The sequence below is a fragment of the Salmo salar genome, chromosome ssa11, assembly GCF_905237065.1.
Source record: "Salmo salar chromosome ssa11, Ssal_v3.1, whole genome shotgun sequence".
NCBI lineage: Eukaryota > Metazoa > Chordata > Actinopteri > Salmoniformes > Salmonidae > Salmo > Salmo salar.
This window is the reverse complement of record NC_059452.1, coordinates 37,342,141-37,356,595: the sequence shown is the minus strand read 5'-3', so window position 1 is coordinate 37,356,595 and position 14,455 is coordinate 37,342,141. Positions and strand designations below refer to the sequence as shown.

General features: G+C 42.7%; 2 protein-coding genes across 12 annotated transcripts; one reads left to right on the top strand and one right to left on the bottom strand.

The window, feature by feature from the left end:
* Positions 1-1,156: 1,156 nt before the first annotated feature.
* On the bottom strand, positions 1,157-9,414 carry LOC106562481 (ankyrin repeat and SOCS box protein 7). Its single transcript, XM_045689473.1, has 6 exons — positions 9,128-9,414; positions 8,096-8,206; positions 7,530-7,634; positions 7,259-7,412; positions 4,632-5,237; positions 1,157-2,512 (listed from the first exon to the last, which is right to left on the bottom strand). Exons 3-6 carry the CDS (start codon positions 7,614-7,616, stop codon positions 2,373-2,375), a joined length of 987 nt encoding a protein of 328 aa, XP_045545429.1. The 5' UTR covers positions 7,617-7,634; positions 8,096-8,206; positions 9,128-9,414; the 3' UTR covers positions 1,157-2,372.
* A 184-nt stretch (positions 9,415-9,598) lies between these two features.
* On the top strand, positions 9,599-14,285 carry LOC106562608 (protein Lines homolog 1). Of its 11 annotated transcripts, XR_006757567.1 has the most exons (6): positions 9,599-9,697; positions 10,046-10,196; positions 10,343-10,432; positions 10,664-10,805; positions 11,063-12,451; positions 14,106-14,285. XR_006757567.1 is itself a non-coding variant. In XM_045689472.1 (5 exons), the coding sequence occupies exons 1-5, from the start codon at positions 10,173-10,175 to the stop codon at positions 14,257-14,259; spliced, it is 594 nt and encodes a 197-aa protein (XP_045545428.1). In that variant the 5' UTR covers positions 9,610-10,172; the 3' UTR covers positions 14,260-14,285. The 11 variants fall into 11 exon arrangements, 2 of the variants coding, with proteins under 2 accessions (XP_045545428.1, XP_045545427.1); XR_001319070.2 differs by having other exon boundaries at positions 10,343-10,805; XR_001319073.1 differs by lacking the exon at positions 10,664-10,805 and having other exon boundaries at positions 9,600-9,697; positions 12,268-12,451.
* Positions 14,286-14,455: the final 170 nt, after the last annotated feature.

Below are 14,455 nucleotides of genomic sequence, written 5' to 3'. Positions count from 1 at the left end.
TCATCATAGCGCTTGATGGTTTTTGCGACTGCACTTGAAGAAACCTTCTGTATACCAACCCTACCTTGTCACAACACAACTGATTGGCTCAAACATATTAAGGAAAGAAATTCCACAAATGAACAAGGCAATGCCTTGTTGAAATGCATTCCAGGTCACTACCTCATGAAGCTGGCTGAGGAGAATGCGAAGCTGTCATCAAGGCAAAGGGTGGCTACTTGGAAGAATCTCAAATATATTTACATTTTTTTAACACTTCTGGTTACTACATGATTCCATGTGTCATTTCATAGTTTTGATGTCTTCACTATCATTCTACAATGTAGAAAATAGTACAAATAAAGAAAAACCCTGGAATGAGTAGGAGTCCAAACTTTTGACTGCTACTAAAATATATATATATAAAAATAAAAACTTTCATTAACTAAGGATGGAGGATCAACCTGCATTTCAACATTTCTAACAGTTGGTTAAGGTAGGGGTAGGCAACTCAAACCACCGGCTGATGTTTGTCACCAGAACATATTTCTAATCATTTGTGCACTGCAAATTGAACACAACTAATCCCAAAAAGAGATTGTCATTTTCAAGTACAATTTCCTACCTTGATTACATTGAGACATGATCATCATTTATTTATGGAAATACTTGAACAGATTTCCTAAATTAAATTAGTTTTTAGCTGAATTCCTGTTGATTTGTCTTTTTTTGACCAAAAAGGAAATTCCTGAGGGCCCGCGGGCCACCTGTTGCCAACCCCTGTTTTAAAGTCTATGCAACTGAATAATGTGCTGTCTAAAAGTATTCAAAGTGAATTAGAAAAGTCTGCGCTTATAATTCAAATCTAAGGTAGGGAGCAGAGTACTGCCGTTTGACCACAGGCCAGATGCAAATTAAACAAAACATTGCACCAGCAAGAGGAAGACCTCTACCACCTCTTTATGTCTGTTCAGAATTACAACGCAGACATCACTGCACTTTGAAATGTTGGGCAAAAAACTATGCAAATACTGTCTTTGAAATCATGCATCTAAATCTATGTAAACACCATTCATTAGTATCAGTGACAATCAAAGTGATGGGGGGAAAAAATCTGGATTAACCTTAAATTCACACAAATGTGAACAAATATGATTTAAAAACAGGGGCATTGACATTTAAACACAAATTCACTTATTTTATTCTTAACCCAATACTCGTTCCATCTCCCACAAAGTAAAAATAATTTGAACGTATTTTAACTAAATATTTAGTTTAAAAAATACAGGTGCGTGTCTTGTAAAACTCTTAAAAGACACGCATAAACATAGAAAAACAATACATGGGTCACATCAACACACAATACCATCCAACAAATTACAAATACATTAAGAATACAGGAGATCATCGCTTAAATAATTCTACAAAAATATCTGCTGTACATATATGACAATTATTTACACTTTTTTTTTTTTTATGATGTTTATGTCTGTACATGGTAACCATTGCAGACAGACTTCACCGAGCTATGCTGGATGACTCATCTTGTGAACACCTACTGTAAATGTGGAAAACTCTGGCCTTCCCTCTACTGAAAACCTTCCTCGGTATCGCTCACTTGTGAATCCTTCAATCAATAAATCAAGTCAAAACGGGTCTACTTTAGCCAACTCAAGCTTGAGGTAACTCAGCACTGAGCTTTTGTAATACTTGAATAATTAAGGGGTTTCGATAACTTGATTATTTGAAATGTTGTATCACAAGATTGACCCATTCTGCAACAAGTTTTCCACTTAACAAAAAAAAAAAAAAGGGTCAGTCTCTCTCGCGCTCAACTTCCCCAGATTTACCACAGCAAAGAAACATGGGCATCTTCATGAAAACTAATAGGAACACTTAATATCCACAAAGAAAATCATTGGCACGATGTGGACTGAAATCTGACATGTGACATACATTATGGGTAACATGACAGGTAACATGACAGCAACGAATCGACGGTCATCTAATTTCTATCAAAACAAGCTTTATTCCACAACATGAATTAGGACTGCACCACTTCATCAACCATTCATCATGATTGAAAGAAAGCCCTACTTGAAACACTGCCACCTGTTCCCGTCCATCCAAAGGCGTAACGCTGATAACGTGGTTGGAAACACGCCCGAGAGAGAAAGATACTCCGTCTCCACCATCCGACAGCGTGTTTAACTGAGGTTACAAAGTGACCTCTGGAGGTTGTACAAAAACCTGGTCCTCCACCTCCTCCAGGCTTCAGACAACGGAAGGTAGCACAATGCTTGCATAGTCTGATGAAAGGAGAGAACGACGTTCTCTGTCTGCCTGGTTCGGGGGGGGGGTGGGGTATATAAAAAAAAAAAAAACTCTTGTCATCACACATTGTCAAACTTGTGTTTTAGGTAGTCTTTCATGACCTTGGCAATGGGCAGGTCCTCCAGAAACTTCAAGCTCTGGAGGCCTATGCGATTTCGGATGTTTATCCGACACATGTCCTGCAAAGTCCTGGGTTGTCCTGAAAAGATACAACACATCTGTTAACAATATCAAAGAGATTGCCCTTGAACTGGTCATTCTACAATCGTGTGTATGAAATAAAAGGTTGAAGTTAAGCGTGTTTTGATAACTAATCTTGCACAAAAGACTGAGGATGTAAAAGGTGAACAGAAGACTGGAAGTCACGCTGTTACAGGTGAGCCAGGGTGAGTCAGACAAGCATGTCTAGTGGTGTCAATTTGCTTGTTTCACTTTGATTCATGACATTTGACTCTGAATCAAAGTGAAACAAGCAGCTGGTCAGTAAGCTCCCTCGCACTGTGACTTTAGATTATTCCACACTTCAAATGGGACAACAATGAGCCTTTCAAGGCCAAACACCCTCTTATTGGCAGTTTTAAAATGTTTAGGAAACTGGAGGAAAAATCTATTAGCATCCAGGAAGCTAGCACTGGAGTGTTATCAGTCTAATGTGGCAAGAGAAAAATCCCTCTTCCTCACATTCCCTCTCTCCCAGTCTCTCGTTCTCTCTGCCATAGGAAGCAACCACAACCAAAGCCAGCTGGAAAAAACACAAGGGCAGGACCCAACCCAGCTGGATGGCCTCTCCCCGTCTACTGTAACCACAACCATACCGTCCTCGTCTCTCCAGTCTGTCACCATACTGTCCTCCTCTCCCTGTCACCACAACCATACCGTCCTCGTCTCTCCCCGTCTACTGTCACCACAACCATACTGTCCTCTTTTCTCCCTAGTCACCACAACCATACTGTCCTCTGTGTCTGTCTGCAGTCTCCAGAACTAAGCTGTCCTTTCCTTTCTCCAGGTGAAACTGAACTAAAGGTTTGGTTTAAAAATCTCAGACATGTGTGACAGCGTGGCACAGTGGTAATGCTTTCTCCACTCTTCAACTATAGGCTACCCCTTCATCAACACTGTCTAAATAAAGAGAAATCATACGGAAGATGAGTCGCAGTTCTCCTTTACAAACCAAAGGCTTCAAGACAATCATTTATAGACTACAGGTGAAATATCAATGTTGGTGAACCAACTTCAGCCAAGGTAAGTGTTAAATCATGTTTGGTTGTATTTCAACTTTTAAAAGACATTCTCGTTTCCATTTCATCTCTCTACATCTATCTAGTTGAGATTTCAGTGTTGGCAGCGGCAGCGCTGGATGTAGCTAGGGGGCCGACGCTCTGCTCCCCACCCAACCCACCTGAGAAACAACCTAAGGGAAACACTGATACATCTATGGCATAATATACAATGAGCTTCATAAGAGCTGGGTGCCATTCATCCTTCAACAAGGCCCTGCTAGCCGCAGCAGATGGGTTCATCCACTGAGGTAGTCAGTGTAATCAATAAGGGGGATATGTGATCTGGCTGATCGTTTGCTAAGGTCTGAATGAATAGAGGGGTCTGACTTCACATGGCTGTCAGTCTGAAATAGCACAGCAGGTCTTCGTCCCAAATGGCCACCCCATTCACTACATAGTGCACTACTTTTGACCAGAGCCCTATGGGGAATATACAGTATGGGGATAGGGTGCCATTTGGGAGCAGCCCAGAGCTCTTTGATATCTCCATATCAAAGTTCAGTGAGAAACACAGAGGAATGCAGCAGGGCATTGTGCCTCTAAAATCATTTCTGCTTCAGGTAACGTCGTGCCCCCCCCAACAGAACACTGGTCATTATAAAACCATGGCAACGCTCCCTGTCCCTATGTTTCTGGAGGTTCTTTTTCTCCTCTCAACTTACAATCTTGCGCCAACACTTTCTGAACCAGACTTGTAGCGTTTCCATCGCCCTGTCCTGTTTTGACTTCAGGTTTCTGTTCAGGTTCATAGAAAGTTCTCATTTACTTTACTAGTCTGATCTGCACAAATGTTTTTGACAACCAACAACGAATATGTTAAGTTGTATTGATACATTGGCAGTTATATTTAACACAACTTTGGATGTTAATTTTAGGGCGTCATCGTTCCGTCTGTCTGATAAAGCAATCTAGGGGAAACGCTGAGTCCCAGTCAAGCCATGACATTAAAAACAGTGTTTATATCCACTAGCGATACGGTACTAGTACTACTAACAGCCTAGTGTCCCCAGACGGTGCCCCTCCCTGCCCAAGACTTACTGGTGACCTCCTGTAGGAAGTCCAGGCAGGGCCGGCTAATGCCCGACATGCTCGACGACACCGCCACAGGAGTCTGGCCCTCATAGTTCCTTGTGTTGGTTTCGGCACCGTACTTGTAGAGCATCTGGGCACACAGCACGTCGTCTCTTAGTGCCGATAGGTGCAACGGAGTCTGCCCGTCCTCGAGGCGACCCAGGTTAGTGTCCGCACCCCGCTGCAGGAACATACGACAGTAGGAATGATTCCCCTTGATGACGGCGTAGCGCAGCAGGAAGCCATTTTGAATGTCGATATTGGCGCTGTGGTCCAGCAGGATTCTCACGCAGCTGGAGCGCTCGCGGATGATGGCGAGTTGGAGGGGCGTGGTGCCCTTGTCGCTGAGGGGATCCACCTCGGCGCGGAACTCAAGGAGGAGCCGCACGAAAGAGTCGCGGCCGTAGTGGGCGGCCACATGCAGCGGCGTCCAGCCGTCGTTGCTCTTGGCATTGATGATGTCGCTGCGGAAGTCCGACTCCAGCATGAGGCGGGCGATGCGTGCGCGGCCGTGCATGGCGGCATAGTGGAGCGCCGTGAAGCCGCCGATGAAGTCCTTTACTGTGGGGTCAGCTGTGCGGGAGATAGACAGGGGACAATGGGGGGTGAGGGGAACTGTCTTCTACAGGCTCTTTATTACAACAACAAAAAGACCCATTCAGTTAAAACACTAACAAATATCAAACAGACTCCGAGACTCCGAGAGAGAGGAGAGAGGATGGATGATTGAGTGACAGCAGTGTAAAACATTAAAGGGACAATCTGCAATTACTACATACATTTCTGAACTTACATGTTTCCAGTGATTTTTGAAGAATATAACTTATAAATGCCTCATGAGCTCAGTTCAACTATCATACCCCATCAGAACCAATAATATAAGCTTGTTTTACTCCAATGTTTGTAAACAAAGTAAATGTAAACAATCACTACACAGACTCAAAAAATGGTTTAAACTACACTTTGATATCATGGATGGTCAGTCCTTGCATCCATAGCTCTGTCTATGAATTTGAGGGTGGTTACAGTTCAACAGTCCCATCTCTCAGCTTTTTACCAAAACAGGAGCGGAGATTCCACTGTGTTATTATTTCATCTGCTGATTGCCACTTTAAAGCCTGCTGTGGTGTGAATGGAAAGAGTGGGCCGACAGATGCTGGAGCATTAGAACAATTAGCATCAGTGAGACAGAGTGTGAAAGCAGGGTCAGGGGTTAAAGTCCTGCTATTTCAATTAGCCAAGGCCGAGAGTGCTGGTAATGACCACGTCAGTGTCCGCTAGGGCCTAGAGGGGAATTTTCCATTCAAACAGCCTTGTTAAAAATGGCTGGCTCCCCTCTTATCCAACATAAATCCATTAGGTAGGCTATATGACTGACTAGCAAAGAGATTATTTTTAGAGTATCGTTAAATTATTTTAGACAATTAAGTCAAGGGTAACAACATACTCTCTTGCTTTGTTGGTTATGCATATATTTCAACGGTCTCAATTTTTTCTGCGCATAATCCAAAATAAATCCCTGACTCGTCCAATGAGCTGTTCAGAGAAAAACAGTTACTGAGAGACGGTCTACAGCGCCCTCTGGACTTGATGTCATGATCACTGCATCTACATGATTTGGAATCAAAATCTGTACACATTTTAATAGCAAAAAATAAAAACAATAAATGACTGCAACACTATTCCATCATAATTTCCTAAAATGAACATGATTTTTCACTCTGCTCAGAAGCATACTGTTAGACTGCTATAGGGTAAAGTTTCCCCTAGGTACAGATCTAGGATGAGCTTCCCCCTCCCCTGTCCTAGCCTTAACCATTAGTGGGGAAAATGTAAAACCGACCCAAGATCAGCATCTAGGGGCAACTTCACCCTACATACCGTGTTAGAATGACCTGGGAGTGAAGCTGTGGAGAAGATTAGCTGCTGCCATTCCCAGACTGGTTATATACTGCCATCTATAGACCACCAATTCAAAGGTGGAATTTGATTCAGGTTGCACTGTCATGGTGCACCAATATGAAATATATCTCAAACAAACAACACATGTGAAAGGATAATCATTATGAACAAATATGTGATTAGATTACTGATATAAAGCCACTGAATGGATGCATGTAGCATCATATGGCAGACCCTTGATGTGTAACAACCATTTCCTCTGCTAGTCTCCTTTTCTTTGTGAACATGGATTCTGACAGGGGACCTCACAAATCCTTTCACCGACCTTGTCACCAGGCCAATTGTGAAAAGTGTTTCTCTAGCACCCATCTCTACTAACACTTGGCCTCCATTGGTTTCAATTTAGCCGTGACTATAACCTTGGGGGCTTTTAGAGCTCTGCTAAGGAAAAAGAAAGAAGGCAGAACACTGCATTCAACATGTGACAACAGCACAGGAGGCTGCTAAGGGGAGGACGGCTCATAATAATAAATAATAAAGGCTGGAACGGAGCAAATGGAATCCAACACTTGGAAACCCTGTGTTTGATACAATTCCCCTGATTCCCCTCCAGCCATTACTAGGAGCCCGTCCTATCCAATTAAGGTGCGCCCAACATCCTGTGGACCAAAACACCAGACCCTCGTATTCACCTCCGTGCTCCAGGAAGACCCGGACACATCTCTCCTTCCCCTTGGCAGCGGAGAAGTGGAGCAGGGTCCACCCGTTGGCATCACGAATCTTCGGAGAGTAGCCTTGCTCCAGCATCTTCCTGACAGTGTACACATCCCCCGCTGCCACTGCAGCCTGGAGCAAAGACAGAACAAACCAAGAGCATTAGCATTCATCTCTAGCATAAGCAGTCATTTACCAGTGGGAAGTGCTAACGGTAGAGTAGACCGTCTTAGTATTAAGTGTCTTTGCCTGTATCTGCAGCTCCTCTTGAAGCTCGGGGTTCCTTCTACAGTGATGGTTCAGCATCCTGTTACATCTCGTAAGGGGAGGGGTCATTCACACCTAGTCCTCTGTCTGGAGAGTTGAGACAGTAAACACGTAAGCTGCATCACTTAATTTGGGTTATTAGTCAAAAACAGCTAGGCCTACGTTTTGATAACAGTACATCGTCATGGATACATTTTTGTTATTGGTATAAATCAGCTGACTATACATTAGCAGGTTTTCTAATCCAACTGTTCCGCTGGGATCAAAAGCCGTTGCACATTTTACTTCTAGCACATCTCATTCAACTAACCAAGGGCTTGAGGGGTGCTCGGGTGGAATAGAGGAAATCTGTTAGACAACTGGGGGTCCCCACTGCACTATACCACAGTGGTCACCAGCTCCGGTGATCAGTTGAAACAGGTAGGCTATTTGATGCTTGGCAGGAACCAGGGTTGGTGACCACCGCAGCACCACTTCTAGGTGTGCAGAACACTTGTATACTTTATGGACCCTATGGTATTCCATACTGAGCAGCAGCAGATGTTCACCTTTTGTCAAGCTTGATTATGTAGTCAAGCCAATTTTCATGTGTCTCTCTTGCAACAGTAGGACAGACAGATAAGAACTCCGCTCAAATGGATTGTGGGCTAGCACTGACTCTGAAAAAAACAAAGACAATTTAATGAGTATTCAAATTCATCAGTTTATATTATCCACTAGAAGGCATTAAAAAAAACACTGCATTGACACAGTCATAACATTATGACAGCAACTGAGAAATGGGAATAGCTAAACATTTTACATAAATGTAATGTTAGCTATACCTGCAGCTAGCTTCTATCCAAATGGGATGGCGGTATGATAGCTTTTTCACTACCTAGATAACAATGTTCAATGTAAAAACAAGCAAGGTAGTAGGCTAATTGCTTATAATACGACACTAACAAAAGCTAGCTAGTAGTGGTAGCTAGCTTACTTGCTAACAGTTAGATAGCTACCTGTATTGGAAGGTCGGCTGCTGCTGCCTTTTGTTTTCCAAATTAGGGCAATGTTATAGCTATAGCGGTGTTCTTTAAAGCTAGACTAGACAATGCATTTCAGACAAAGTTGTAGTTAAAATAATTCACAGCAACCTATCTAGCTAAGTAGCCACTGGCCAGCTAATAGTTAGATAACTATGCACTCAAACAATGGAATGTTAGCTAGTTAGCTAACGTTACCTAGCTAGCACTGCGACCCCAACTTGTTCCACCCCTTTCTGACTTATTTTAATTATATATCTACTTGCCCACAAACTACGGCATGATACTACGTTACATTGTGCTGATATATTGCTATATATACACACACAATTCCCTTTTAAGGAAGAAATTAATCGATCAACTACTGCTGGTTAGCAATTAGCCTAAATCGTTACCCAGTTTTCAAGCTACTAGGACTGCATTGGATTTCAGAGTTTTAAAACATTTGTAACAATTTAATAGCTATGTGAACATGTGCACGACTCGAGAAGGAAACCATACTTCAACTACACAAGGTAGGTGTTAGCTAGCTTTGATGAATTAATGCATTATTCTTACTTAAAATACGAAGCTAGCAGGCTTGCTAGCCATTCTCCACCGATGCGAACCCCCAATTTCAACGGACTTGTTTTAGCCAATCAGGCACAAGAAGCGAGGAATTTGAGCTGTCAAATCAGCATCCTTCTGCAAAACTTTATAAACTTCAGTCTGTTTAGCTCGATTTCTAACAAAGTAGGCCAACGGTTTGTATGGCTATAATTCTTCTCATTGTTGACACAATAGAATGAGTGAACTCCTTTCCAATTTTCTACTAAATGTTATCGCACGCTATACTTCCGTGTTCAGTCACGTGGTGCACTGTCCGTATACAACACAGCCAGAATTTAAAATTAAGATAATACTTTAAAAAAAGACAATGACAAATTGATATTTTAAAGACAATATAGACTAAATGGATCATTTCGGTCCAGAAACGTTAGGGTGTACGACAACATTTAAAGTGATTTAACTGTACATTATAAATCGCACTACAAGTCACAGCATGCAACGCAAACCAAACAGGAAGAGATGTTATCGATTGTTTCGAGGTGGTCGGCGTAAAGTCGAAGAATGCTTATTTTTCAAAAGGTAAATTAATTGCGGCGGCATAACATTTTAATATTCAGTGTTGCGTTATGCAAAAGTGTAGAGAAAACATCCTTGCAATTTATTTTATGCGCGCTTAGTAAAGTGTAGAACGTTGTTCGCGTGGCAGAAATCTAATCAAAATCTGACCACTGCCAAGACCCTCGTGATCATTGAAAACCCAAACGCTGTGTCAACATGAATGAACAATTCCATGTCCTAAATGATGCTTACAGATGTTTATTGTCGAGAACATCACCCAGCAAAATGAGTAGCCATGAGTTGGCATCCTCCATGTTCACATGTGTATGTGAACTGACTCTTGATGCCAGTGATGGTTCTCATTCTCAGGACCAGTCCAGAGATCCCATAACGTCCTTCAAATATTCTCCAAACCCAAATGGAACTGAGCTGGCTTGTCTTGTGTTGACTCTGGTGGAGAAAATAAGCTCCAAGCTGACATCTCAACAACTGTCTCATGAAACCAGCCTTTAATTCAAAGGTGTTTCTACAGTATTATTCCAGTATATGGATTTTATGTCCAAACTTGTGCGTTTGGTTTCCTGCATATGATTGGAATATATAATTTTATTGTCCTTTGTTTGGGTTTGTTTATAGTAATAACATTTTTGTTCCCACCTCTCACAGGTTCACCTTGCCTGCTGCAAGGACAGATTGCTGTCTCATCTAGCTGCAAAGAGTGTATCCTCCTATGTTATTTTTGAGCTGCGTTGCTTTGTGAGTTTTCTGATTGCGTCCTGTGTGATTTATGACTATATTGTATTGCATTGTCAAGTAAATTATATTGAATACTAGTCAAGTAACTCTTGGAGTTCTGTGTGCATCAGACAGTCTCACATTAGAGAACCCAAATCTGTCACCCGATACTGTAAAATCCTATTCACACACAGGCCTACCAGGCTTTATTTAAGCAGATTCTTACATTCAGTTCTCTTTTTTTCTGACTAGAATACAGTCAACCAGATTTGGGAATGGAAGTGCTTGCAAGTGCTCCAGAACCCTTGCTCTGGCAACGCACTGGATGCATGCACATGGTCACTTACCACTGTCCTGAAAGCAGTTCTAAAAGAAACATCACAATATAAACCTGGTATTGAAACAATTAATCCATCAATTGTACCAACATGTATCTTTTATTTTACTCCAAATAAGTTCCAGTTGGTGCCAAATCCTATGTATTTACCATGTATTTACGTGGTAGTTAGGCCACATAGGCTGGAATAGTGTAACTACAGTGTGGCTATGAATGTATTGACATTGTATTCTACATACCTATGCATCTTCCATGTAAATACAATGTACATTGGTTTTAGCCACAGTGGGGCCTTCTCTTTCTTTTCCCCTGAGGGACTTTGGAGAAACTTCTTGCCACATTCGACACAGCTCTCACTGCTGTTTACTCCCAGCTTGTCCCTGTAGAGAGTCTGGGCCATGGGAACTCTGCATCATACCCCAGTAGTAACACGGCAGACTGGGCTACAACTCTGACTAACCTCCTAGACTTACTGGAAGTGCTCACTGCTGCCAGGTTCAAACTAAGCACCACTAGGGTCTGTTTCACCAGCTCAAGGCTCTCCCTCGTACAGGCATCAGCGCTACTGCGGATAGTCGACTCTCATGTCCACTACTTTGTGAAGAAGCAAGTGCTTCTGCTTTTAAAGAGGATTCTCCTTCAGAAGGCAGGCGAGGACATGGGTTTTGGTGAGGCGTCCTCCCTAACGCATGGAGATGATCACATGACCAGTGACATTTTTACACTGGCAGATGATGTGTTGCAGGCAGTGCACACTGATTGGTTACAGTGTGTTCCAGTGGAGTCGGCGGCCAATTGTGTGGCGGGAGCAGTGATGCGTTTGATCATGTGATGCTGAGGGCTGTTAGTCTAGTTGTGCTCAAGTCACTGGAATACAAAATCCAATCCGCTGGTGGGAAAGGTAATATAGGACTATTTGTAATTGTTATTAACCATATCTACGTTAGGCGCAATGTTTATTCTACCTTAAAGTTAGACTCAGCGAAATGACGTTGCCACGAGCAGCACCACAGATATTGAGAAGAGAGACATGCAAGAATTCTCTCTCACACAGTCATACACAGTATCTGCGCATGTGCACGTGTTCGCTTTGCTCTGTTTGAGTGTGGTAGCCACGGTACCAAAACAGCTATGTTGAGCCTCGTGGAAGTTGTTGCAGAAATCGACCCACTATGCTGTTTACTTTCTGCATATGTCATATCGCTGAGTCTAACTTTAACATGACTAGTTTCTAAAGCTCAAATAATCAGAAGGATAAAAACATCATGATGACAGGAACGATAATTCAGACAGATGTATACAATAGGGGGCAATGTCTCCCAACACATAACACACAAGAACAGTATTTCACAAAGTATTGTCTCTCTCAAGGCAAAAGTTCCTCAGGACCCCTAACCATAGGTCTAGAATCAGATTACCCTACCCAGATCCATTATGGCTGTGAAATATCTGATCTGGAATCAGTGGGTAGAGGCAACTTCTACCCACTCTGTCCATCCACTTGTCTCTGGTCCCACAGGTGTATGTAATACCATTGGCATCCATGGCTATTTAAGTGCATTGCTGCTGTTCCTGAGCCAGCATGGGGTCCAGCTGAAGCAGGGATCTCACTCCTGCTGCTGGGTGTCCTTGGTGTTTGGAGAGCAGGACGACGACATGATGGAAGCAGCAAAGGCTTTACTCCTACTATACCTCCATCACAGGTACCATACCACCTAATACATACCTTCATTATTTTTTTAATTTCACCTTTATTTAACCAGGTAGGCCAGTTGAGAACAAGTTCTCATTTACAACTGTGACCTGGCCAAGATAAAGCAAAGCAGTGCGACAAAAAACAACACAGAGTTACACATAAACAAACCTACAGTCAATAACACAATACAAAAATCTACAATAAATAGGCCATAGTAGCGAAGTAATTCCAATTTAGCAAATTAACACTGGAGTGACAGATGTGCAGATGATGTGCAAGTAGAAATACTGGTGTGCAAAAAAAGTATATAAAAACAATATGGGGATGAGGTAGGTAGTTGGATGGGCTATTTACAGATGGGCTGTATACAGCTGCAGCGATCGGTAAGCTGCTCAGATAGCTGATACTTAAGGTTAGTGAGGGAGATATGTCTCCAGCTTCTGCGATTTTTGCAATTCGTTCCAGTCGTTGGCAGCAGAGAACTGGAAGGAAAGGCGGCCAAAGTAGGTGTTGGCTTTGGGGATGACCTGCTGGAGCACGTGCTACGGTTGGGTGTTATGCTGACCAGTGAGATAAGGCGGAGCTTTACCTAGCAAAGACTTATAGATGACCTGGAGCCAGTGTGTCTGGCGACGAATATGTAGCGAGGGCCAGCCGACGAGAGCGTACAGGTCACAGTGGTGGGTGGTATATGGGGCTTTGGTGACAAAACGGATGGCACTGTGATAGACTGCATCCAGTTTGCTGAGTAGGTTGGAGGCTATTTTGTAAATGACATCGCCGAAGTCGAGGATCGGTAGGATAGTCAGTTCTATGAGGGTAGGTTTGGAAGCGTGAGTGAAGTAGGCTTTGTTGCGAAATAGGAAGCCGATTCTAGATTTCATTTTGGATTGGAGATGCTTAATGAGTCTGGAAGGAGAGTTTACAGTCTAGCCAGACACTTAGGTATTTGTAGTTGACCACATATTAAGTCAGAACCGTCCAGAGTAGTGATGCTAGTCGGGCGGACCGGTGTGGGCAGCGATCGGTTGAAGAGCATGCATTTAGTTTTACTAGCGTTTTAAGAGCAGTTGGAGGCCACGGAAGGAGAGTTGTATGGCACTGAAGCTCGTTTGGAGGTTTGTTAACACAGTGTCCAAAGAAGGGCCAGATGTATACAGAATGGTGTCGTCTGCGTAGAGGTGGATCAAGGAATCACCCGCAGCAAGAGCGACATCGTTGATATATACAGAAAAGAGTCAGCCCAAGAATTGAACCCTGTGGTACCCCCATAGAGACTGCCAGAGGTCCGGACAACATGGATGAACAGTAAGAGTAGAATGGCTGGTTTATAATAATGAAACACTGGCTGATGGCCAAAAGGCAGTATTTCTGGGTGGCTTTCTTTTGGATGAATTCTGAATTGTAGTGTTGTCAGTGGTTGGTTTGATTCTGCTCATGAAAATCTGACATTTTGATTTTGAAATCTCTGATTATCTGAGATCAGTCACCCACATAAAGTAGTAGGTTGAGAACCTGATTGGACCAATTTCCCGGACACTGGACTAAAAACAATGCTCAATGCAGATGCTGGCAAGTCCAGGATTAGTCTTATTTTGTGTCCGGGAAACAAGCCTATTATGTCCTAGAGATGTCTGACTCTTCTGTCTGTCTTCCTACAGAGTGTCCTCTGACCTGGAACCTGATGCTGCGTGTGTTGTCGGCGGCAACCCCCACTGTCACTTTCTCTTCCTCCTCTGCAGCATCTCCTTTGACCACAGCATTCTCCTGAAGCGAAGAGAAGTTGTTCACAGCGTTGAATTCCATAATGACTAAATAAATGTTACATGGTGGTAAATGCATTTGGTCTCATTTGTAATATTTTGAGTGTTGTAGAATTCCTATAACTTTACCAAAATTCCCAGTTTGACAGAAATAAATTGCTTTTGGAAGATTCCTGGAATCAGGATGTAATAAGCATGAATTGTGGGAATCCTTCAACAGTGGCTTCTAGATTTCTTAAATGTATATT